The sequence below is a fragment of the Mustela nigripes genome, chromosome 13 (assembly GCF_022355385.1).
Source record: "Mustela nigripes isolate SB6536 chromosome 13, MUSNIG.SB6536, whole genome shotgun sequence".
In the NCBI taxonomy this organism is placed as follows: Eukaryota; Metazoa; Chordata; class Mammalia; order Carnivora; family Mustelidae; genus Mustela; species Mustela nigripes.
This window is the reverse complement of record NC_081569.1, coordinates 30,349,534-30,374,551: the sequence shown is the minus strand read 5'-3', so window position 1 is coordinate 30,374,551 and position 25,018 is coordinate 30,349,534. Positions and strand designations below refer to the sequence as shown.

Sequence of the window (25,018 nt, the reverse complement as noted above, 5' to 3'; positions counted from 1 at the left end):
TGAGCTGTTCCTGTCTGTAACTGATGAAGAACAGGTCAGAGAGCAGATGCAGGGACGGGATGTGCAAAGGTAAGCGCCTAACGCCACCCCCCCCGCCCCGCCCCCAATCTCCTCCCACGCTGGAGCTGGGGTCTCTAAGGACGGAGCCCAGACACGGGGATCAGAGCTGCTCCCCCTGTTGGAGCCTGGCCCGGGGTTGGGGGCAGGGCTGGTCGGGTGGCTGTGGGTGGGAGGAAAAGAGGAAAACCAGCTCAGTGGAAATTACCCTGCGGTTGGCTTAGGCGCCCACGACACTGTATTTATAGAGAGCTCCCTGCAGCTCTTAATTCCTCGCAGTCCACTTAACCCTTTCCAGGCCGCGGTACCAGCCCCGGGCGGAGGGAGAACACAGTACTGGGGTCGGCTCGAGGGATCCGGGATTGGAGATCCGGCTCTGCCGCCAGCCGCCTGGAGGGTGGGGTGGTCAGCGGGCAGTCACCTGTCTGTCCCCTCTCGCAGAATATAAACGTCGGATCTTGAGAGTGTGGGAACGGGGAGGGGGAGGGGCACGGGCAGACCAGCGCCCCCTGGCCCGAGTCCAGAATCTGGTCTGGGGTCAGGGGCGGGGTCCGGGCCGATGCCCTGCCCAGCGGGCGGGCTCAGGCCTCTGCCCGGGACAGCCGCCGCGGGGCCAATCCCGCCTCTGGGGCGCACCCGGGCTGCCTTTCCGGGCCCGCGGCTTCCTCCAGCCCGCCCCGCCCCTCCCCTCGGCCTCTCCGGGCCGTCCCCGACCCCCACTCGGGCCCGGCCTCGCGGCGGCGGCGGCTAGACAGCGCTCCGCCGCGTCCCCGCGTCCCGAGAGCCGGCCGCGGCGCGGTGAGTGCTTGCGTGGCGCGGGCCCGCGAGGGTGGGGGCGGCCTTTGTCTGCGGCCGAGCGGTGCCTGGCAGCCGGACCGCGTGCTGTGCCCTCCCTCTCAGGGCGCCCGCGCCCGGCCCACTCCCCGGGTCCGCGGCGCAGCTGGGCTCTGGGTCCCCAGGCAGCGGGGGCCGCCACAATCCAACCCCGCCCTAAGCTTGTCGCCGAGGAGGCTGGGGCACAGTGGGACCTGCCCTCGCCCGGGAGGTCCTGGAGGAGGCTGGTGGGTGCTTGTGATTCCCCGGGCCCTGGGCGTGCAGGGGCGTGGGGGCAGATCTGTCACTGTGTTGGTGATTCTGGAAAGCTCAAAGAAGCCAGCTGGGGTTAGCGGGGAAGCAGGGTCTTCCGGGCCCTCCAGAGGGCCCTGCAGAGGAAAACACCCTGAGTCCCAGCTCCGAGGAGGGAGAGCTGCGGAGGAAGGTTGGGCAAGGGGGCCCACTCTTCTTGGGCCTAAAGGGAGGACTTACGGGGGCAGCAGCGGGCGGGAGGGGGACAGATTCTGAAAAGAACAGGTAGGGAAAGCTGACCTGGGGGAAGGGGTGAATAGGTGTTGGGGGTGAGGCGCGAACACGAGGGAGCAGGATGGGGCAATTTGGGCTCTGAAATTCTCCAAGAGATGGCGGGGGAGATAGGACAGAGAGGAGGTAGGAAACTTGGTGTCCCAAAGGTGGGGACCCAGGATGGGGGACACACTGGGGGGGGGGGTTGAACCTCAGTGTCCCAAGGCCCTCAGAATGCTGTTTAACCAGGGAGTTGGCAGGTTTGGTGGCCTAAGGCAGCAAACTGCCAGAAAAGGGGATTTATTTCTAAGCCAGACCTGCCCTAATGAGAAATGCGTGACAGATGACTCAGAAATGGATGGATCTATCACTGGGGGAAAACCTTAGGCAAATGGTAGTGCAGGAGCGATGGGGGAAGAGGGGAAGGGTTTGCTTGATCTAATTGAGAAAAACAATTTGCCTTCAAACTGGATGTGGGTAGTTGTAAATGAGTCAATTTCATCATTCAGTTAAGGCCCAGGTCCTTTTCTTACATGCATGTCTTTAGCTGTTGGCCTCTGTATTAGAAAGTAATGAAGCTATTCTGTCTTTAAGAGAGGTCTGCATTTAGTCCAGTCTCCTCTCATTCCCTCTGGCCGCTCAGAAATGCCTAGGAAATCTGATGCTGTGCAGCCTTCCCTGCAGTTTGAGGGCCTGTACATAGGTGGGACGCTTTTGGAAGCTGGGAAAAATTGAAGTCTAAACTTGAAATTGAAGCTGAAACTTGTCTGATGGGTTGGGCCCATCTGAGTGGTGGGGCGGGGTGGAGGGCTCTGGGGCTGCAGGGTGTGAGCCATGGCTCATAGTTCCAGCTCATTGGGAATGGGAATATTTGGGGTGAGTACATTCCCTGATATCTAGAGTTCCTGAGCCTTAGCACTAACACTTATTTTAACTATCAAGCACGGAAATCTTTCTCTGCCGTATTACGTACATCAGGACACTCCTGACGTCACTGAAATTTTTCTTCGTGATTTCGGGTCAGTGGTGTGAATGTCAGAGGGGACTCTTGTGGAAGTGAGCTTTGCACTAAGTGGCTTCAGCCACACTTTTACTGATCACTTGACTGTTGTGTGGAGGTTTTTTTCCTCTCTTCAATGACATCGCTGATGGTTTCTCCTGCTTGCCTTCAGTGAGCTTTCCAATTTACTCCAGACTCGTGGGCTGCAAGAAATCAGACCATCCAGCTTGTAAGAGGGGAGAAGCGTGTGTTAATGCAAGGCTGAGATGGGAAGGGGTGCTGGGATTTGTGGAGCTGGCGTTCCTTCCTGTCCCTGGCCCTCTGCAGCTCTGACCAGTCACCTGATGAAAGCAGACCAGCTGCATGTCTGAGATGCTCAGATGCCTGACGGGGGGGCGGGGTGCTTGAACATTTGTGGAAAGGACATTTATAGAAGCATCGTCTCTTCTGAGGAGGTGGTGTCCTTCCTCTTGTGAGGATGACTTCTGAGCCTTCCTGGGGGAACTCCTCAGTCCTTAATCTGTAGCCCTGTCTTGTCTGGAGCCATAAATCTTGATTCTTTGGAGCAGGATTTGGCCTTGACCATGAGCTAAGCAGTACTGCTTGGGGTCAGATTGGCAGGATGGCTGTAGACCTGTGAGTTGGGATTCCACCGCATCTAAGGACACTTCTGGAAAGTGTTGTAGAACACGTCTCTGGCCTGCTGCTGGCTGGTTCTTGGTTGGACATGTGGGGTTTGAGTGTGAAGAAAAATGGTCCAAATACAAACAGCCTCTAAGATTATGACCACATGGGCCTGAGGCTGTGGACTTGAGTCATGGGGTCAGAGGAGGAGGAAGGGCAGGCGGAATGATGTCACTGCCCATGAGCTTATCCTCTGAGTGGGTGGCCGCTTCTCATTGCTGTCCTCTTTCCAGACCCCAGGGTAGGAGTGCCGGGTGGCGGCATTGGGGGGCAGGGTTGGGCAGTAGCTGCAGGGGAAGGCATAGCCTGGGCCTGTGGGAAGTAGGAGGGTGGGAACTGATTGATGTGATCCGTGAGAAATTTCCTTTGGTCTCAGATACATCAAACGTCTGGACCAAGGCCTCATGTGTTTTTCTGCAACCCCGGCTGCCACAGCCCAGTTTTGCCACCCCTGCAGTATGAGGTTCCAGCTAGGAACACGAAGGTTCCAGGTTGGAGGTGGGGTTGTGCTGGATGCTTCACAAGCATCACCTCGTTTAATCATGTCAGTTCTCCAAAGTCGAGCGTCATTAGGTCCGTGGTAGAGATGGGGAAGCCAGAGCCCGGAAAGGGGAAGGAAGTCACGTGCCCAAAGACACACAGCTGGCACATGCTGGACCTGGGCTGCTGTCCGTCCCCAGAACAGGGAGAGATCTCGTTTGGAGAGCTGGGGAGAGGGCAGGCCTGACCTGGGTATCCCAGTCCGAGCATCGGTGGGAGCGCTTGCTTTTCCAGAAGCACCCTTTTTCCTTCTGCACCCTTGTGCCTCCGGAGGCCCTTCTCAACCCTCCAGGTCTGAGTTGTGCTCCCAGCCAGCTGCCCCCACTCTGTCATTCTCTTTGTGGTCCAGAGAATGGATGCCTCCTCTACACCCCTAATTCCTTTGGGCATTTGGCCTTCCTGAGGCATTTGGAGAGTATCAGAGGGAAACCTGCTAGGAGTGGGGAATGAGAAGCATTTTTTATTGGGAGCCCTGGAGTAGGAAAAGATAGTACCTCTGAAAAGCAGGGCTCCCAGGTCACCCTAAAGTCAACATGGGCTCCCCGGAACCGGGGCTTCCCGGGGGAGATACTGGAATGTGCACTGGGGGTGGGGGGACCTAGATGTATATAGCCTGACAGAGGAGCTCTTGGCTGGGGGCGGGGGTGCCCAGGTGGCCTTGTCCGCATGACTATGGCAATAATAACAGCAGGAATAATTTGTTACTGCTGCTTGTGGGTGCTAGGTGCTTTCCTAAGTCCTTTCTGCATATGGTCTTATTCTTATAGCAGCCCTTGTGGAATAGGGGTTGTTACTCCTGCTTTAGAAATGAGGAATCAAGTCTCAAAGAGGTTAAATCATTTATATTTGGTCATGTGTCTAAAAAAACTTTTGAGGCAGAATTTGAACCCAGGGCTGCCTGCTCCAGAGCCCAAGCTGTACCCTGGGGCTGGCAAGGTGGCTTAATGATTCCATTTAACAACACAAAAGGCCTAAAAAGCAAGGTCCACAGGGGGCTATTTCCAGCTGTCCTGTAATCTCCCTAAGAGAGTAATTTGAAGTCCTTATTTTATAAATGAGCAAACTGAGGGTCAGAGAGGATGTTTGTCCAAAGTCCCATGACTAGGAAGTAGCAGAGTCTAGATTTGAAACTGTGTCTTCTACACCAAAGTCATCTCCTTAAACACCAGGGCTCACTTTTCCCATGAAGGCTCTTGTGAGGACAACAGCCCAGCATGTGATCATAGAGCACAGGATGGTGGTGGGACCTTAGAGAGTTGAGGAGACAAAGACCCAGAGAGGCAATGGGAGCCAAGGGAGCCTAGGAAGTGAGTGATGGAGCCTGGTCTGAAATCTTTAAAAATCTCCCAAGTTGCTGTTTTCCTTTACGTATTAATGAAAGAATTAGACACTCATGGTGAAAGTCACAGAAATATATCAACTAAGAAGTAGGAGTAGATGCTTGCCCTTGTTCCCACGTTCCAGGGTTGGGTTCACTGTCACACTTCCAGACCCCTTTCCCATATACAAACATCCATCTCTCTCTAAACACATGGTCACTTTCATTCATTCACCATGTGTGGGGTCTTCGCTGGAATCAAGGGTACAATAGTCAATGGAGCAGACACTGTTCCTTGTCAGGGAGGGTCCAGTATGACACGAGGAAAAGGAAACTGTGCAATGAGTAACAGGGACTCCCCTAGGGTGGCCGATCGCTTCCTGACTTTTCTGCCAAGGTGGCTCTCGGGATAAAGTGGTGTTACGCATGTCATCCGGGAGGAAGGAACTGTGTTTGCAAAAACCCAGGAGAAGAGGATCCACTGTTGTAGGACTCAGAAGAGGCGAGTGTGGGGGAAGGACAAATGGGAGGAGGTGAGGCTGGGGAGGTGAGCAAGGCCAGAGCAGGTAGGGCTCTGTGGGCCCTGGAGGAGCTGATGACATCTTGGAAGTGATGGCCTGATGCAGTTTATGTTTTTATAGCAGTTATTCTGGTTGCTGTGTGGAGTCAAGACTGGGGTATAGAACTGGGTGAGGAGACAGAGGGAAAGTCAAGAGACCAGTGAAGAAGCTTTTGTAGTCAGCCAGGCAAGAGACGACAAGGACTTGGCAAGAGACCAGTGAAGAAGCTTTTGTAGTCAGCCAGGCAAGAGACGACAAGGACTTGGCAAAGCAGTGAGAGCAGCACAGGTGGAGACAAACAGAGGGTGAAGCCGTATCAGGCACCGGCAAACTTTTTCTGCAAAGGGCCAGAAGTAAATATTTCAGGTTTTGCACGGATTACAAGTGCACGGTTCCGCTGTCATCTGCAGAAGCAGCTGCAGACAATACGTAAATGAAATGTGGCTACATTCCAACCAAACTTTATTTACGGACACTGGGATTTGACTTTCGTGCAATTCCTGTGTCTCATGAAATACTCTTTTGATTTCCAACCGTTTAGAAAAGTAAACCCTTTCTTAATGGGTGTGCTGAACTAAAGCAGGCAACAGGCTGGTTTTGGGGCTTGGCTGTCGATGTAGTTTGGGGTCAGGAATGGTTGTTCTTGGTGACGGACTGTAGAGGCAAGAGAAACTCGGGTTTCTGGCTTGAGCAGAGGGTGGAGAGTAGTGCCTTTCCTGAGCGGGAAGAGCTGAAGAGGAACAGGTTGGAGGGGAGATCCAGAGTTTGAAGAGGGAGATGCCTGTGAGTCACCAGCGAAGAGATGTTTAGGGGACAGTTGGAGCTCAGATGAGAGGTGTGGGCTTGGGGAAGAAAATCTAGGAGTTGCCAGCATATAGACGATATTTAAAGCCATAGGAGTGGGTGAAATCATCTAGGGGAAAATAATAGAGAGACTTGAGGAGAAGGTCTAGGAGCCAACCCCGAGGGGTTCGGTGGTGGAGGAGGAAGGCTGGGCGCTGAAATACAGGTGATGCTGAGATGGAGAGAGAGGTAGGGGACCAGACCTGCAGCCATGGGGCCATATGTTAATACAGAAATGAGGTCATACAGTTGACAGTATGCTTGACTGACGTGACACATGTCATGGACTTATTTCTGTATCAGTATACATTCTTTTAAAAAGCTGTGCACTACTCCAGTACGCAGAGGCGCCGTCATTAATGTACCAGTTCCCAACTGGTTCCCATTTTTGCTGCTAGCTGGGTGTCTTTGAGAGTGGAGCTGGTGTGTCCCTAAACCAGTTCCTATGAACTACAGCCCATGGGCCAAACCTTCTGCTGCTTGTTTTTTGTATAGCCCACAGCTAAGAATGGTTTTTACATTTGTCATGGTTGAAAAAAAAAATCATGTGATTCATGAAAATTACATGCAATTCAAATCCGAGTGTCCATAAATAAAGTTGTGTTGGAACACGGCTCTGCTCATTCATTTATGCATTGTCTATGACTGCTTCCCTGCTACAATGGCAGGGTTGAGTAGCTGTGACAGATATCAGATGGCCTGGAAAGTCTAAAATATTTACTATCCGGACCTTTACAGAAAGAGTCTTTTCCACTCATGCCAACAGAACAGCCCTGGGAAGCCCGGCTGGGTGTGGTTTGGCTCATCGGCCCATTCTGGAGCCAGTCACTGAGGGTTCTCCAGTGAGTCAGGTCCAGTCACTTGCTGAGGCCCAAGGGTAGGGGTCAGTCACACCAGCATCACAGGGACTGGGTTCCCTGCAGAACCGGGGAGCCCTGTTATTAGAAGGAATCGGTATAGAAGGAGAGAGGCGCTCTAGAACAAAGGTCGTGGAAGAAAGTTGCTAAGAGCCTCAAGACTGACTGCTGAAGACAGAGAGGGTCCGCTTAGCATCTGTTGTGTTTCCTTCTCAAAGAAAGAAGTTGCAGAGGCTGTTAAGAAGGAACTGAAGTTCAGGCCAGGTAGGGAGGTGATGATCTGGTGGATTCCATGGCTTTGTCTTCTGGCCCCTTTGATTGTCCTGGTGCAGAGTGAACTTGGAGATAAGATGTCTGGAAGCTGTTTGGGGTATTTCAGGAAAACCGGGGTACATGGTAAGGGTGGGGGCCGTAGCCCTCCACGGTTTCCCACTATGTACAGAATCCATCCTTAGGCAACCCCTGACCACCACCTGTGCCCCATCTCCCGAAAGCCACTCCCCAGAGTCCCTCTCTTCTCAGAGGATGCTGTGGGGGCTCACTCCTCCAGGGAACTGCTTGACCCTCCATGCCCATAATACTTCATCATGTTTGGCGTATGAGTGGCTAGATGAATGCTGGAAGACTTGAGATGGGCAAATAACCGGTTTTACAGGGAAAATGGCAAATTTGGGGAGCGACAGATTGGGGATTGTGTCCTTAACCCCTGACAAAATCCTGGAACCAGTTATTAGTGGAGCACTTGAAGAAGAGTCTATTTTCTTCAGAGGAGCCTTTTTTTTTTTTTTTTTCCTGGTTCCTCTCCATTTGACCGGCCCTCCACCAGAAGTGGGGATAAGTCCTGTGATGCGCAGTTGGGTGGCAGCACGAAGGGGGAGATTCCTAATCCCAAGGCCCTGAACAGTGGGTGGGCATTGATCCAGAGGCAAAACCTAGTGCTGTGGGGTCTCCTTATTCCTGTCCTCTTCCTGAGGACCTCAATGCCACAAGAAACAAAGCAGGGAAAAGAGGGTAACCTTTTTTGGGTAACGTTCATTTTTCTTTCTTTTCCTTCCATCACAAAATTATCAAGCACCTTCCAGGGGCCAGGAACTGTCACAACAGTACTGCAGAAGATCATGGCATGGTCACACAACACTGTGACTGTACTTCCCCCCACTGAATTGTACACTGAAAATGGTTGAAAGGGTCAACCTCACACTCCATGGATTTTGCAATTTAAAAGAAAAGTTTGTGGCAGTTGGGGTGATGGACCAGGTTTAACTGGATGAAATGTAATAAATAGTGGCACAAATGAAGTATCCCAGAGAGCCCCACCCCCTCCCCAGCTCCATCAGAAGAGGACAGCAGAGACGAGGGTCTGTGGCGATGAAAGTGAATGGTTCCCAGTCACTGACCACAGATTTAATCGTCTGTGATTTCGGTTATTTTGATGAACAATGTGGCACGGCTGCTCAGGGTGGCCTCGTCAAGGGAGAAGATCTAAAACGTGCAGGGAGGGGGTGGACTTGTAATATAAGGTTGAAGGAGGACTGGTGGGCGGAACACGAGACAGGTTTGGTTTCAGGATAAAGCAGAGCTTTATGCCAGTGACGCTGCCCCAAAGCCAATGGATTTCTTCAGGAGGCCCGTGGTACCCAGCACTGGTGGGGTCAAATGGGTTGTGAGGGTGGCCCAAGAGAGGCACCCAGTTCTGATATGTGACCATTAACCTCTGCAGATTCTCCAGAATTGGTTGGAGGATCTCTCTTCTTTCCATAATCTCCCTCAATGATCCCAACTTGGGCTCCCATCACTCCCAATGCGTGGGTAGCTCCTGTCCTGTTCTGATCTCTGACTCCATGTGTCCAGCAGTCCATGTGGCATTTGGCGTGGATGCTCTGTGTAGCTCAAGCCCAGTAGAAATTGTTCTTCCTTCTACACGTGCTTCATTTCCAGGTGTCCCCATTATATGATGTGTGCCCCCATGTGCCCAATTGTTCAAGCCTTCAAGACCCCCTTGTCTGTCTCAGCCCCTCCCTCCCTTACAGACAGAACAATCCCCAAGCCAGGTCGCTCCTACCCTTGAAATATCTGCTGAGCCGGGCCCAGGGATCACCATGTGACTCAGAGGAGATAGTGTCCAGGTCGTATTTTGAAACATCTATTTTAGATGTTGTTTCCTTTCATCGCTCTGAGCAGTGGTAATTTTTATGGGGTGGGAAGAGCAGGAGAGAGAAAGAGGGAAAGGAGGGGAGGGATGGCTCCCTAAATTAGTCACTTCAGATGCTGTCAGAAAGACCCAAAATAACAGTGACGCTAGAGTAGATGCTTATTCTCACCCATGTGACGGTGTGGGTCCGTCCTGGGCTGATCCTGCAGCCTCTCCGAGGGCCTCGTGTCTTGCCATTCTGAAGTCCCCAGAGTGTTGCCTTTGGCAGCATGGTCTCAGATGGTCACCACGGCTGTGTTCCAGCTGGTGGGAAGGGGGAGGAGACAAGACAGGGTATGCTGCTCTCTTTAAGGGTCTGACCCAGACGTTGTACACATCAGTTCCTCTCACATTCTATTAGCCAGAAGATGGTCACAGGACACACCTCTTCCCTGCAAGGCAGGCTGGGATCTGTAGTCTTCAGCTGAGTGGCCATGTGCCTAAGTAAAAACTCTACAGAAGAGGAGAATAGATATGAGGGGGGAAATGAGTGGTTTCTGCCACAGTCGTTTTGTACATTTCAGTGTGACCTGCCTGGCAGCTAATTGGCTCGACCTCAAGGATATAGTACATGAAGGTTTAACGTACTAATGTAGTTCTGCTAGGATCCAGCCAAGCATTTCTTTTATACATAGGAACACAGAGTTTAGAGAGGGGAAGTTACCTGTTACAAATTGCACAGCAGTGACAGAGCTGGGACAAGAATCCTGAACTTTGGGCTCATTTTCTACTATTTCAAAGGGATCTGGTTGAGAGGCACCCAGCAGTGCCAGGAGAACAGGTGTCTTGGGGCTGGGGAGAAGCCACTCTGTCCGGCCTGTTTACCTGGGGAGCTGCTCACTATTTTTTCTGGACTCACCTTTAGGGTTATATTATGTCTCAGGTAGCGGCAAGTAGCCCTCACTGTACCTTAATAATGTCCTGAACTGAAGTGCAGTGATTCACATGCACTTCTCTCTTCAATTGCAGGCTCCTTGAGGACAGACACACAGCTTCGTCATCTCTCGGGCCCCAGGGCCTGCCTACCAGGTACTCAGTGAACAGTTAAATGCACTTCTCAGTACACGAACGAATGTATATTCAAGTAGTCTTTTGATCGCAGATAATAGACACTTAGCCCAAACTAGGAGGAGGAAAAAAAAGATCGGCTCATGTATCTGGGCTGTTTCGGTGTGTACTCGCTTCAGGCATAGCTTGATCCAGGTGCTTATCTGCTGTTTGCAACAGCTCTGCCTCTGTGCTACACTGGTTAGCGGAGATCAACACTGGCATGTGCTTTGCTCCTTCTTGCCCTCTTGGTGGGAAGCATTGTACAAATGGACCCTGCAGGGATTGGGAGGAGGCGGAGGTTAAGAGATATGGGGTGGTCATGGTGGGAGCAAGGAATTCCTCTTGATCCGAGAGCTCTATACGAAGAGCCCAGTCTCGGCCTTTGTTTCTTGGTTTGGGCTTAATGGGGGCGCATACTGGGTCCTCTCTTGGGGGCTTCTCTATGGATGCACTTCTGCAGGGGTTGAATGAACTTCCTGCACCTTCAGGCCAAGGGTGGCCTGGGCTCCTCAGTCCTGCTTCCCAGGGAAAGCCAAGGCGCTGTGTGTTCTTTCCTGGCAGGACTCCTTGGAGTTCCCACATTTGGCTGAGATGGGGATGAAGGAAGAGGAAGAGGGAGGGCTGGCTGGTGACTCACTGGGAGGGGTGGTACATACTGGCTCCGGGGCAGGTCCCGCCAGGGGATGAAAATTCCCCTTTGTAGAGGAGGTGGGCAGGGTGGTGACAATGCAGCCTGAGATCAGTGTGTCTCCAGGGGGGGCAGCCTGTCTGTCCCAAAGAGCAGTGACGGGCTTTCTGTTCCCAGGTCATGCTCCCATTCCCTGAGCAGCACCTTGTCTCCAAGAGGTATTTCTCCATCCCTCTCTCAGTCCCTGGGGCCCCAGCTGTTGGGGTAGGAACTTCTTGGAATGCTCAGGTCTTCCTGGCTCTAGGCTGTCAGGTTTTTCCCTAGCGTGAGCCATGACAGTGGGAACTTTGCTGGGTTCAGAGTCTAGGAAAGTAACCAAAATGGGGAAGCCTAACGCCCACTCCTGGAAAGCCTCTCGTTCTCCCTCTGGAGTGAGGGACAGCTTGGCCTTTGGGGAGCCCTGCTAGGTCTGGTCAGGAGGGAGTTGCTCCCCCACACTCATGGAAGTGGCAGGCATTCCCCAAAGACCCTGGTGAGTAGAAGCTTGACATATGGAGATCTCATAAGAGAAGTCTTATGAGAAGTGCCAGGCAGAGGAAAGTGGCTTTACTTCTGTAGTGAATGGGGAGCCATGAAAGGTTCTTGAGCACAGGTAAGGTTGTGAGCAGATTCCTATCTTAGGTCCTGAGAGCAGACGTTGTTGAGAGAGGGGTTTGTAGGGGCAGAGTTCAGACAGCAGGGCCAGTGAGGAAGGTCACAGGAGGGTCGGGGTGGGAGTGGCAGGCATGAGCAGCAGTGGGAGGGTGAAGGAGGGAGGTGGCTTGGGAAGAACAGACAGGCCTTGGTTTTCTTCTGGGGCTGAAAGAGAGAAAAGGAGTCTTAGAATCTGGACGCTTCTTAATCCTTAGGTCCTAGTGCCTCTTTGGGGGTGGGGATGGGGGTAGAGATGGGGGCGCAGCACAGAAGCTGCAGCCTGCTAGCTTTTCCTGTGGCCAGTGGTTGCCCTTGTAGGCAGGATGTGGTGCCCGCCAAGGGTGCCTTTATGAATGGAGCAGCAAGCCTGCTGACTCAGCAGGCGGCAAGGCTTTGAGGCCTCTGGGTTTGGACCGGAAGTGTCTGGGAAGGAAGTGGCTATTCAGGGCTTCCCCACTGTGGACAGCTGGAGTGGGGTGTGTGTGTGTGTGTGTGTGTGTGCAGGATGCACCTGGTTTGGCTGAGGGACTCCCTCAGCCCAGCTGCTGGGGGTGGGGCAGGGTGGGGTGGGGTGGGGCGGGGCGGGGCCCGGAGTGTGCTTGCCTGGGACTGGAAGGCTTGAGGCCTGGTGCCCGAGACCAAAATGATGGTCTGCTCCGGGGAGGGCAGAAAGCCGCGGCAGGAGGTTGGAACCCGAAGCCTTGGCAGCTTGCTAACTAGCAGATTATATCACATTACCAAAGGCACCTCGCTTACAGGGGCTTTATTTTTTTCTCTTGCAAAATGGGACTGAGTGGATCTGGCTGTCTCCCTGGGTGGTTGTGAAAACGTGAACTTGACTGTGTGTGTTTTTTTTTTTTTTTTTTTTTAAGATTTTATTTATTTATTTATTTGTCAGAGATCACAAGTAGGCAGAGAGGTAGGCAGAGAGAGAGGAGGAAGCAGGTTCCCTGCTGAGCAGAGAGCCCGATGTGGGGCTCTATCCCAGGATCCTGGGATCATGACCTGAGCCAAAGGCAGAGGCTTTAACCCACTAAGGATCCAAGCACCCTCGACCTTGTTCTTGTTGAACAGTGCTGGATAGCCCAAGTCCACACTGCTTATGTGGCTTCCCTGGGACATGGGAACAATCAGACAGCAGCTGTGGGATGGGGTGAAGGTGGGTTCAGCCCCCCAGGTCAGACACTGTGAGGGGGTAGCCAGGATCAGGAGCAGGGCTGGGCCCAGGGAGGTCTCGTCTGCGGCCACAGACCTATCTCTCACTCAGCCCTCACTCCAGCCTCTGGTGTTCGCCCCAGACCTGGCCTCTGAGTGTCCGATTAGCAAGTGTGCTCTTTTCTCGGGCCCCATCCTCTGACACCAGCTGCCTCCTAGTACTCTCTCCAGGAGGTTTCTGCACAAACACTGCTAACTTCACACGTGCAACACCGACCACCTCCATGTTCTGTCTCAGTGACTATCCATCCCTCTCATGAGGCTCAAAACCTCCTCTGGCCTGACTGCCCCCTTCCTCTCTCCCTACGCCCTCCAGTGCTGTTGTTCTCACCCAGACCTGCTTTATCTCCTCTCCTGTATCCTGCAGATGCTAACAGTCATCTTTATGGAGCACAGCTCCGACCATATCCTTTCTCCTGCTCCAGAACTGTCAGAGGCTCCCAGTTACCTTTAGGATAAACTTCAGACCTTTCAGCTTGTCTTTCCGTCTGGCTCCCGCCTCAGCCTTTACTCTCCCCACCAGCTGTCGTCTGGAGTCAAACTGAGCCAAACTGATCTGCGCACATTCTTGCCCTGGGCCGGCCAGCCTTGCCTCTACCTGCCACCTTGCCTCATCTTCCTTGTATTTTGTACCAACATCTCAGTTCTGAAGGGGTGGGTCCAGCTGTCCCCTGCCCCGTGTGCCCTGGTCTAGCCTTCCCAGTGACTCAGTTCCCTCCTGCCAGCATGTCTAAAAAAAAAAGCCCTCGGTGGGGAGCCTTGTAGAGTGTGGAAGGGAGGACCTGCCGCTGGGCGGTTGCAGACTTCCCTGAGCTGGTTAGGGGGTGGGGATGAAGCGAAGGCAGGCCTGGGGAAGACCCTTGGAGACAAAGGCCTCACTTCCTCTTCCTCACAGGCAGGGGCAGCCTTCCACCACGGAGAGCCCAGCTGTCAGCTGCCTCTTGGGAAGATGCTGTGTTGCTGGGCCAGCGCGGGTGTGGGCGTGCGTGTGCCCTTGGCCACGGCCCTGGCAGCGCTGTGGGTCTGCATCACAGGTGAGGGGAGCAGTGTGGGGGCTGGAGGGGGGGGTGCACCCATTCCCAGCAGGGCTCCTGCCAAGCCCTTTTGTCTAGCAGGGATGGGGAGGGTTTTGGCCAACGTCCTCCCACTGTCCCCTGTTGCCTGTCCACTCATTTCCACCGGGATTCCACAGGCAACTTACTCTGCATTTCTTAACCCATTTCCTCTACTGTAATTTGGGCATGTGAGCACTTACTGTGATAATGTGTATCTTGAACACACAGTGTGCGTGCTCTCTCCTGAGGGCCTTTGCATGTACTGTTCCCTCTGCCTGGAACTTTCTGTGCCCACACATAGGCATGACTTGATCCTTTATTTCATTCAGGTCTTTGCTCTGATGTCACCTCCTCAGCAAAGTTTTTTTGGCTACCTTGTGTAACATAGCACACCACCTCTCCCTACCCTCGACCTTACTTTGTCATGCTGCTTCCTGGCCTTTACCTCTGCCTGACATGTTGTGCATTCATCTGCTTCTTGTCCGCTCTGCTCAAAGAGCAGGGTCTGTCTTCAGTGCTAGGACTGGTTCCAGTCACATAGTAGCTGCTCAGTAACCATGTTGGATAAATGATGTAACTCTTCCCACACAGCTCTTGGCACAGAGTCAGCATTCAATAATGACATTATTTTTAATAACAACGTCCTCATCCTATTTTAAATCCTTACCAGCCCCTGGCAGAGGGCAGGACTGCCTTCGTCTGCTGTAGGGGAAGACAAAGCTGAGTGTCTGGTGCCACCTGCTGGTCATAAGGAGGAGCAACTCTGGTTGTGGCTGCTCTGATTTCTCTGAAGGGCTTTGGGTGATTCCTTAGGTTACATTCCTAAATGCCCCCTATAAGGGACACCAGTTGGAGAGCGGCCTGGGATATGTGGTTGCAGCGAGAGATCCAGGACCAGCATAAGACCTTTAGAAACCTCTACACACAGGGAAGATCATGATAGCCTTTCCCTGTAATTCGCAGTAAAAATACTATTTTTCTAAATGCAAGAAGCCTTTAATGGGTGCTATATCCAGCCAGCGTTGTATCAAGACTGTTTGGTTTTTACGTTTTTTGAGTGTTCTTGCTTTGCTAGTGCCCAGAGCACCCACTTACCCAAGAATGGCAGTGCCAGAATAGGGAGCATGTCTCCCCAAAGAAAAGGCTCAGGGAACCCGCCCCCTCTCACTAACTTCCCAGGGCTCTGAAAGAAGCGCTAGAAGGGAGGCAGAGGTGGCTGGGTGAGGAGGCTTGCCAATCCACAGGATCAAGGGCAGAGGACGAACAGGGGAATCTGGCTCTAGGGATGAGTTGACAGTAGGCTTCCAGGATTCCTGCTCCTGTATTTCCCTCACCTTCCATTCATCAGCAGGCCCTCGCCAACAAACCTGACTCTGTCCCGTGTGCCCCAACACCACTGCCACCTCTGGAGCTAAGCCAACTTCTTACAAACCGAACTGAAGTAGTTCTTAAACCAAACAGTCAGAGTGAGCTGTAAGCACTGTTAGGCAGATTATGCCTGATTACCACCCCCTCAACCTGCAGTGACTTCCCATTGCATGTAGCAAACTACATTCTTTTTTTTTTTTTAAGATTTTATTTATTTATTTGACAGGCAGAGATCACAAGTAGGCAGAGAGAGAGGAAGAAGCAGGCTCCCTGCTGAGCAGAGAGCCTGATGTGGGGCTCGATCCCAGGACCCTGGAATCATGACCTGAGCTGAAGGCAGCAGCTTTAACCCACTGAGCCACCCAGGCGCCCCACAAACTACATTCTTTACTGGTCTTGCAAAGCCCTCCCATCCAGACTCTCAGGCCACAGTGGACAGCTACCTGGTAATCTCACTAAAGGAGCTGAATCTTGCCTCAGGGCCTTCCCACCTGCTATTTCTTCTGCCTGGAATATTCTTACACTGGCTTTTTTGCATGTCAGGCTCCTTCTCATTCCCTTAAATTTCAACTTAATATCCTCTTAGTAAGAATGAGCCTCACTGCCCTGCTGAAAGGTGTGGGCCTTCCTTCCTTCGGATATAAAAGCAAATCATGTTTGTTTAGGAAAATAAAAAAGAGAAAGCCCTTGTGATCCTTTCTCATTCAGAGGAAACCACTATTAACATTTGATATATACCTTTTTAGACTCCCCTTTCTAATTAATAAAGACAACATACTTATGTGAAAATGCCACAGTCAGATATTTGAAAAGCGACCACCTCCAATCCTTTGGCTTATTTATGTCTCTCATATCCCTAATCCCATGCTAATGAGAATTTGTGTCTTAGTTTGTCCCTACCTCCCTTTAAAAGGTAAGCTCTGAAAGGGTGTGGCCTTGGTCGTCTTCTCTGTTGCATTCCTCTTAAGCTCGACAATAGTAGGTGCTTGCTGTAGCCTTGTTGACTGAATGAGGACCACAGGTAATAAACTTTGCTTTGCGTCTCGGGCCTTAAAGGATGAGTGGACTGGCCTGCACTTAACCCAGAGCCGGAGGAGGACTAGGGAGGGTCCCAGGCCCCACCCCTTCTCACTACCCTACCCCACCGCCCCCAGGTGCTTTGGAGGTCCAGGTCCCCGAGGACCCCGTGGTGGCCCTGGTGGGCGCCGATGCCACCCTGCGCTGCTCCTTCTCGCCCGAACCCGGCTTCAGCCTGGCGCAGCTCAACCTCATCTGGCAGCTGACAGACACCAAACAGCTGGTGCACAGCTTCGCCGAGGGCCGCGACCAGGGCAGCGCCTACGCCAACCGCACTGCACTCTTCCCGGACCTGCTGGCCCAGGGCAACGCGTCGCTGAGGCTGCAGCGCGTGCGCGTGGCGGACGAGGGCAGCTTCACCTGCTTTGTGAGCATCAGGGACTTCGGCAGCGCAGCAGTCAGCCTGCAGGTGGCGGGTGAGCGCTGGCAGGGGGCGCCCTCGCGTGCTGCGTCGCTCACCTCCTGTCACTCACCTCCTCACCCACCGCGCCCCCACTGACCCCGCAACTCAAGCCCCGCTGCTGACCCCTAGCCCTGCAGGTGTCCTTTCCTCCACTGCGACGCCCCCCTGCCCCCGCCCCTTCCTTGCCTTACTGACCTCGACCTCTGTGCTCTACCGCCTGCCCCACTCCAGCTCCCTACTCAAAGCCCAGCATGACCCTGGAGCCCAGCAAGGACCTGCGGCCCGGGGACACGGTGACCATCACGTGCTCCAGCTACCGGGGCTATCCGGAGGCCGAGGTGCTGTGGCAGGACGGGCAGGGCACACCCTTGACGGGCAACGTGACTACGTCGCAGATGGCCAACGAGCAGGGCTTGTTAGACGTGCGCAGCGTCCTGAGGGTGGTGCTGGGCGCGAACGGCACGTACAGCTGCCTGGTGCGCAACCCTGTTCTGCGGCAGGACGCGCACGGCTCGGTCACCATCACGCCCCACAGAAGCCCCATAGGTTTGTTTTGTGTCTGAATGTCCCCATGAGGGAGGGAGAGGCTTGTCCTATCAGCAGGGGCTGCAGGATTTTAATCTAGCTCCCTACCTTCCGTTTCCCAGATGGGTGAAATTCCCAGCAAGGGCGACGGGAAAGGCAAACAGGGCGAGTAGGCTGGGAGCCTTACCTTGCTGGTAGGGGCCGAGGACAGCCATCACGGACCTTCCTCACTCTCCGGGGCTACTGATTCCAGGGCTCCGGAAACCTCTGGAAAGAGAGTTAGGATAGGAGAAGGATCCATCATGTAGGAGGGGGGTTTTGCTAGGGCTGGATGCTGTCCCCGGCCTCTCCCTTCCCCCCCCCCCACCCCGCCGCCAAGAACAGGCATTGTCAGGCCAAGGTCAACGGTCAACCTCAGTGATTCTTGTCCTAAGATTAGGGGGACTCTACATCTGGGAATCCGGAGACCCTATCTGCTTTTGGGTCTGGAGAGAAAGCGGGACGATGGGACAGGAACTGGGGGTTAATGAAGGAGGAAATCTGAGAGGCTGTGGGCTGGTAGCCCAGAGCGTCCCAACCCCCTTCACCGTCTTATCTAACCTCACCCCCAGGTGCCGTGGAGGTCCAGGTCCCCGAGGACCCCGTGGTGGCCCTGGTGGGTGCCGATGCCACCCTGCGCTGCTCCTTCTCGCCCGAACCCGGCTTCAGCCTGGCGCAGCTCAACCTCATCTGGCAGCTGACAGACACCAAACAGCTGGTGCACAGCTTCGCCGAGGGCCGCGACCAGGGCAGCGCCTACGCCAACCGCACTGCACTCTTCCCGGACCTGCTGGCCCAGGGCAACGCGTCGCTGAGGCTGCAGCGCGTGCGCGTGGCGGACGAGGGCAGCTTCACCTGCTTTGTGAGCATCAGGGACTTCGGCAGCGCAGCAGTCAGCCTGCAGGTGGCGGGTGAGCGCCGGCAGGGGGCGCCCTCGCGGGCTGCGTCACTCACCTCCCGCGGTCCCCCACCCACCGCGCCCCCACTGACCCCGCAACTCAAGCCCCGCTGCTGACCCCTAGCCCTGCAGGTGTCCTTTCCTCCACTGCGACGCCCCCCTGCCCCCGCCCCTTCCTTGCCTTACTGACCTCGACCTCTGTGCTCTACCGCCTGCCCCACTCCAGCTCCCTACTCAAAGCCCAGCATGACCCTGGAGCCCAGCAAGGACCTGCGGCCCGGGGACACGGTGACCATCACGTGCTCCAGCTACCGGGGCTATCCGGAGGCCGAGGTGCTGTGGCAGGACGGGCAGGGCGCACCCTTGACGGGCAACGTGACCACGTCGCAGATGGCCAATGAGCAGGGCTTGTTCGACGTGCGCAGCGTTCTGAGGGTGGTGCTGGGCGCGAACGGCACGTACAGCTGCCTGGTGCGCAACCCTGTGCTGCGGCAGGATGCGCACGGCTCAGTCACCATCACAGGTAGGCAGGAGGCAGGTGAGCAGCCGGGGAGACGGAGGGAGCTGCTGCCTTTTATCTAGACCCTGAGTTAGAATTTAGGTGGATCGGGGTGGTCAGAAGCCTCCACCGAGAAGTCCTTGAGGGACTTGGTTTAAGGAGCTGGTGAAAGTCATGTATAATATTGGCCCTCCTACAGGCGCTTTATTTTATTATTTTTTTAAAGATTTTATTTATTTATTTATTTGACAGAGAGAGATCACAAGTAGGCAGAGAGGCAGGCAGGGGGGGGGGGGGGGGAAGCAGGCTCCCTGCCGAGCAGAGAGCCGGATGCGGGACTCGATCCCAGGACTCCGGGACCATGACCCGAGCCGAAGGCAGCCGCTCAACCCACTGAGCCACCCAGGCGCCCCCTACAAGCGCTTTAGAGGGTCTTTGTGCTCCGCAGGCAGAAAGGGGAGTGGCTGCGAGAATTTGGAGGTGCTCTAGGGAGTCCTAGAGCAGACGCGGCATGGTGAGGGAGGGCTTTCCTACTGCAGCTGCTTCGGGGGACGGGAACGTGTTCCTGGAGCCATGGCACCGTCTGATCTGAGGCCGTGAGAGACAGCTAGGGATTTCCAGGTGGTCCCGACCGGACCCCAGGGTGTCCGCACTTCTAGAGCGGAGCTCTCAACCCAGGCAATCTCTGCTGCCCCCGTGTGGCCAAACACCAGATTGATGTCGCCCATTTGGCCATTCCCCCTATCTGCTTGGGGTCTGATTTGGGGTCCCAGCCCAAACACCTTCCCTTCCTGCATTGCTCACCTCAGTGATGCTCCTTGTGCCTGGGGGCGTGAAGAGGGCTCAGGCCCACACTCAGGCCAAGGGAGGCAGTCTCCATCCGTGTTGGGACATGAGGTTGGCTCCTCAGTCCCTCAGGCAACTCAGCTTTCCCACCGGCCTCCCCATAGCCTCTGGAATCAGGACAGCAGGTTCTGTCTGTCTGGTTGTCCTGTCCTCCCTTCCTGTGATTTCCACCCCCTGGTGGGTTTCCTGAGAGAATAAGAAACACCAGGTAGAGTGACATTGACAGAGAAAGGGAAGATTTCTGCGAAAGGAGGCAGGGGCCAGAGTGGGCTGGAGCAGTCGGGAGAAGTCTCCAGGGACAGGTGGGAGTTGAGAGAGCCTCGAAGGGCAGGTGGACTTTGTGATCATTTGCCCCTGGGGTTGAATTGGGTATTTGCCACGCTGTACAGAAAGGGCTTATGGGTGTCAATGGAATGGTAAGGAGAACGCTTACCTCATCTAAGAGAAAAACACTTTTATTTTAAACTTCAGTAGCTAACATTTAAAGTACTTTCAGAGATGAGGAAACCAAAGCCCAGAGAGAAGAGAGAACTTTCCCAAGTCTGCAGACTAGAACAGTGGCTTTATTTCGGGGGCCAGGGACCTCTTTGAAAATTGGATAAACAGTAAATGCAATAGTTTGCATGTTTAGAAGGTGCACAGGGGTGTGTGGCCCTTGGCTCCAGCACCCAGTGGTGAGCCAATGACCCAGGACCAGAATCCAACCTTTAGCCTCTCAGCCTAATTTTCTCTCCTCCCCACCACCCAGCCTCCTGTTTTCATAAGAGCAGGTCTGGCCTACTTTGGAGCCCTTGGCCTGTATTTTGCTTCAGGCAGCTTTATGCCTGGTAAAACATTCTAGGATTCAGAATGTCAGTCCTCCAGCCTGGGCTCTCCCACACCTGCTGGAGAGGTTCGTGACATAGAGCATGTTGTGTGCGTGGAAGGGGCTTTATGGAGCATTCCCTGGGAGTGGAGCCTCAACACCCTGGCCCGAGCCCTGCTCTTTACTCCAGGGCCAGTTTGGCTAGTGTTCAGGTGCTAACACCAGTCAAGGAGTGAACACAGACAGACATCCTCCCTCCTCCTGAGTATTTTGGTGGCTCTGCTCCCTCCTTTGCTGCAAGGGCCGTGCCCGGGATCCCCAGGTGTTTCTTTCCTGGGCTTTATGGATGGGCCTTCCTGGCCCCTCGTCTCAGCTGCTGTCCTCTCCCGCTCCCCTGGGTGATGGGTCTCTTTGTTTGCAACATCCTGAGCAGCAGCTCTGCCAATTATACCGGCTGGAGGGAACGTCTGCTGCAAATGCCCATGACCCTGGCAGGGCTTCTGCTGCCGAAGGTTCTCCTGGCAGTGCTGTCGGCCCTGACCATGCCTTCTGCAGACCCAGCTGGCTGCTGCTGCTGGCCTGGGCACTCCTGGTCTGCAGACAGCAGAGGAGAGCAGTGCTGTCTTTTGTTAGCTCTGAGGTCCCCAAGCTTTCTGCCCAGGACTCGGCATGGGCCCAGGGACTGGGCTGCTGGCTGGCAAGCTCAGAACAGTGGCTGGCCCAGACCCAGGTGCGGGTGCCTCGAGCCCCTCCCTCTGCCGTTGAGAGAGCTAACAGAAGGGCCCTCAGCGTTTCACGGAAACATTCCCCTGGCAAGTCTCCCCCTCTGGGGTAAACCCAGAACCCTCACCATGGCGCCCTCAGTTCCCACCCCCATCTACATGTAGGGCTCCCCAAGCATTTTCTGTAAAGGGCTGGATAGTAAATATTTTAGGCTTTGTGGGCCACATACAATCTCTGTTGCTGCTGCTGCTTTTCCTTCCCCTTCTGCTCCTCCTGTTTCTTTTTTGGTAACCCTTTACAAATATGAAAACTATTATTAGCCAACAAGCTGTACAAAAACAGACCACAGGACAGACCTGGCTCGCAGACCATAATTTGCTGACTCCCGATCTCTGAGATGGGGGATATCATCAGGCAGGGCTGCAAGAGTCAGGGAGGGCCTTCTGAAGAGGTGAACCTTAAAGTAGGTGAGCTTTTGGGGACATTTTTTAAAGTAGGGGAACTTGACAGCACTGGCGTGGGGGCTGGAAGGCACCAGCTGTCCCCGCAGAGAGTGGTTAGTTCACCAGCTTGGCTGGAGCAGAGGTTCCTAAGGTGGATGCAGAAGGAAAGGCTGGGGAAGCGGAAGGAGCAGCCACATAATAGAGGTCCTTGAGAGGATGGAAGCATTATTCAAATGTCAGTGGGGAACCATAGAAGGTTCTAGAGCATCATCAACTGTAGACTTTTCACCCTTGCCAAGTTGAGGCATGTCCACACCAGCTACAGCTGGGTCAAGGCTTGGATGTGTCTTGGTGGGGGGAGGGGAGGGGCATGGGAACATCAGTGAGCTCTCTTCATAACGCTGGAGCCTAGTGAAGGTGGGAGCTACCTATTCACACCTCTTGGCCAGGGGTGTGCAGTCCTCAGGGCCACAGGGGCCAGGCATGACCATCTCTTCCTCTTCTCCCCACTTTCCCTCCCAGGGCAGCCCATGACCTTCCCTCCTGAGGCCCTGTGGGTGACCGTGGGGCTCTCTGTCTGTCTCGTTGCACTGCTGGTGGCCCTGGCCTTCGTGTGCTGGAGAAAGATCAAGCAGAGCTGTGAGGAGGAGAATGCAGGTGAGGGAGAGAGGGTGCGTGCACACACATGTGTCTTTGCGTGTGGTGGTGTGTCTGTGGCATCAGCATGTGGGTCGCTTTCTGGTGACCAAATGAACGTGAGTGTGCAAATGGGGCCTCATTGTGTGTGTGACCCCGAGGCTGAATGTGTCTCGTGCATGTAAACATGCCTATCGGGGTGCGGCTATGGCAGGCTGAGCGTGGGTAGCAGCAGGACGGAGGTGAGAGGTGTATGTGGAGGCCTGCGGTGTGATGGTGAGGGTGGAAGTCGCGCAAGCGTGTCTGTGCGTGGATGCGTGGGTGTAGAGCGTGGACATTTAGTGGCACGCGTGTGAATGCCGTATGGTATGTGTGGCCCTGTGTGAGGGTGTGTGTGCCTCCCAGTGGGCAGAGTTGAAAGCGGCTGCCATTAGCTGGGCTGAGATCAGAGTTGACTTTGGTGATTGGCAGGTGGTGAGCTGACATTGGTAGACGGGCAGTTTGAGCTTGGTCCGGGAAGCGTGTCAGCTCTGGGGAGTGGTGGGTGGTGAACACACGCTGGTGAGTCGGGAGTTGATGCCGGTGGGTGGTTAGGTGGGTACACGAAGGCTTTCCTGGTGAACATGGAAGTAGATGGTCAGAAGTGGGAGCTGGCTGGGTGTCGGGAAGGAGGGTACGTATGTAGAGGAGAAGGGACAGACGGGTGGCGGCTCGTGCAGTGGGTGGCAGAGGGGGCTGGTAGAAGGACAGGAGCACTGGTTAGGTGGGTGCCGCTGGTGTTGGAGGCTGGTGCTAGGGGGGCTTGGTAAGTGGGTGGATGGGGGAGCAATGGGTGTGGCTGGGAGGAGGGGTGACGGGGAGGAGATGGTGCTCGGATGGGGGAGCGGTGGCTTCTGCTCTGTGCTGGTCTCAGGCTCCCACCCTGTGTCCAACATCTGGACCACAAGCCAGGCCTACTCCGCCCACTTTCCTGCCTCCCATACTCCCAGGTGGAGATGTGCAGGGATGACTGGGGGCTGAGAAAGCCTCATTATGGAGTCCTTGTCTTCCAGGTGCTGAGGACCAGGATGGGGATGGAGAAGGATCCAAGACCGGTAAGCCCGAGCTTCGAGTGGGCCTTATGGGCTGCGGGAAGGACGCAGGGATGGGGAGAGAACTCTAGGATCCCGAGGAACCACGTTTGCTTGGGGTTTGGATGCAGTGTGTTCTGTGGTCTGTGGCCTCCTGCCCTGGTAAGTCTGGTCTTTACCTCAGTGTGAGGCCTGGACGTGGGTCTCCCCTGGCTCTCTCCCAGGTGTTGTTTTGTCTCTCCTGCCCACCTGACCTTCCTAACTGGGCCAGCTCCACTCTGAGAGACCCTGCACTGTGGGGTCTGGTGGCCTTCTAGGGGAAGGAGGGCTCAGGGGACAGGGTGGCCTGGGTTTAAGTTCCAGCAGCCGCTTGTGGGCTGAGCGGCCTGGAGCAAGTCACTTTGCTTCTCTGGACCTCAGTTTCTTCATCTTTGAGTCTTGGCTTCCTCCTAATAACTGCCTACTTCATAGATTGTATGGGCTTATTTAAATGAGATCATGTATATAAAGGGCCTCGCACCAGGCCTGGTGCCTGGTCCATGCTTGGTAGCTTGGAGCCTTGTTAGTAGGCACACAATTTAAGACAGTTCCATTCTGGTTAGAGGTTATGTGACTTTGGTCACAGTGCTTTGCTGCTCTGGGCTTCAGTGTCCTTCTGTAAAATGTTCTCTTGACCCTGCCTTGATGACACCGGAGGCTCTTTTGAGTGACTGGACACAGGGGTGGTTTTCACAGGGCATGGTGCTTTGAAGACATCAACTTAGAGCCCAGATTGGGGTAAGTGCTGTGGCGCCTGTGTTTCGTGGCTACTGGAGGCTTCACCGCCCTCCCTCCTGGGGCTCCTGGGCCAGCTTCCCGAGGAGCCATTTGGGACGGTGTCAGTTGACATCGGTCCCCTCCCCACCCCCGTGAAGGAAGAGCGGGAGACTGACACCTGGGGACTGCTGTAAATGATGCCAATTAACTCTCTGCCTTTGGTGTGGCGACAGCCCTGGGATCAGGCCTCATTTTCCTTGCTCAGAGGCAGATGTAGTTGTCAGAGGGAGGGGGTAGGGAGTGGAGCATGGCCTAGAGATTTTCTCAGTCTCGGTTCCTCATGACCTCATGACCTAGGAACGGCTGCAGCCTCCTGTAGCTTCTCCCGTCACCCTTATTTGCAGAACAGACTCGGTGTACTTCCGCATCTCTAGCTCACTGGAGGGCAGGGTAGCTGTTCCCATTGTACAGATGTGGAAAACTGAGGCCTAGAGAAAGGAGTGGCAGGATACAGAGTGGAGCTGGGCCTTGGGACAGCAGCCTAGGGCCCCTTGCCTGGGGCTGGGAGGTTGCCCTCATCCTCCCAACTTCTCCCAGTCCATGTAGCCTCACTTCCTTCTCAGCTCCCATCCCTCTGCCGGACTCCTGACCCCGCCATTGGCCACGGTCCCCCCTCACTGTGTGTTCCTTCCTTTTTTGCAGCCCTGCGGCCTCTGAAACACTCTGAAAGCAAAGAAGGTAAAGACATGTGGTGCCTGAGATTGTGTCTGTGGGTTGGCCCATCTGTGTGCGGGAGGTGGGAGAAGATGGTTGGCGGTGGGGGTCACCATCGCAGGCTCACTGGTGACCTGAGACTCCCTCCCAGAAGAGCAGCCGGGACTCCCCCCTGACAGAATGGCAG

At 54.6% G+C, this 25,018-nt stretch overlaps 1 protein-coding gene across 3 annotated transcripts in view; it reads left to right on the top strand.

Annotated features, from left to right (window-relative positions):
* The first annotated feature begins 788 nt into the window (after positions 1 to 788).
* CD276 (CD276 molecule) overlaps positions 789 to 25,018 on the top strand; it is a 30,013-nt gene continuing 5,783 nt past the window's right edge. Inside the window, exons 1-10 of one of the 3 annotated variants that reach the window (XM_059371863.1) lie at positions 889 to 1,118; positions 10,358 to 10,417; positions 13,870 to 14,008; positions 16,552 to 16,890; positions 17,109 to 17,423; positions 18,014 to 18,352; positions 18,566 to 18,862; positions 22,178 to 22,312; positions 23,344 to 23,385; positions 24,820 to 24,855. In XM_059371863.1, coding sequence (XP_059227846.1) covers positions 13,924 to 14,008; positions 16,552 to 16,890; positions 17,109 to 17,423; positions 18,014 to 18,352; positions 18,566 to 18,862; positions 22,178 to 22,312; positions 23,344 to 23,385; positions 24,820 to 24,855 — 1,588 coding nt within the window. In that variant the 5' untranslated portion in view covers positions 889 to 1,118; positions 10,358 to 10,417; positions 13,870 to 13,923. The other 2 variants (XM_059371864.1, XM_059371865.1) reach the window with 2 other exon arrangements.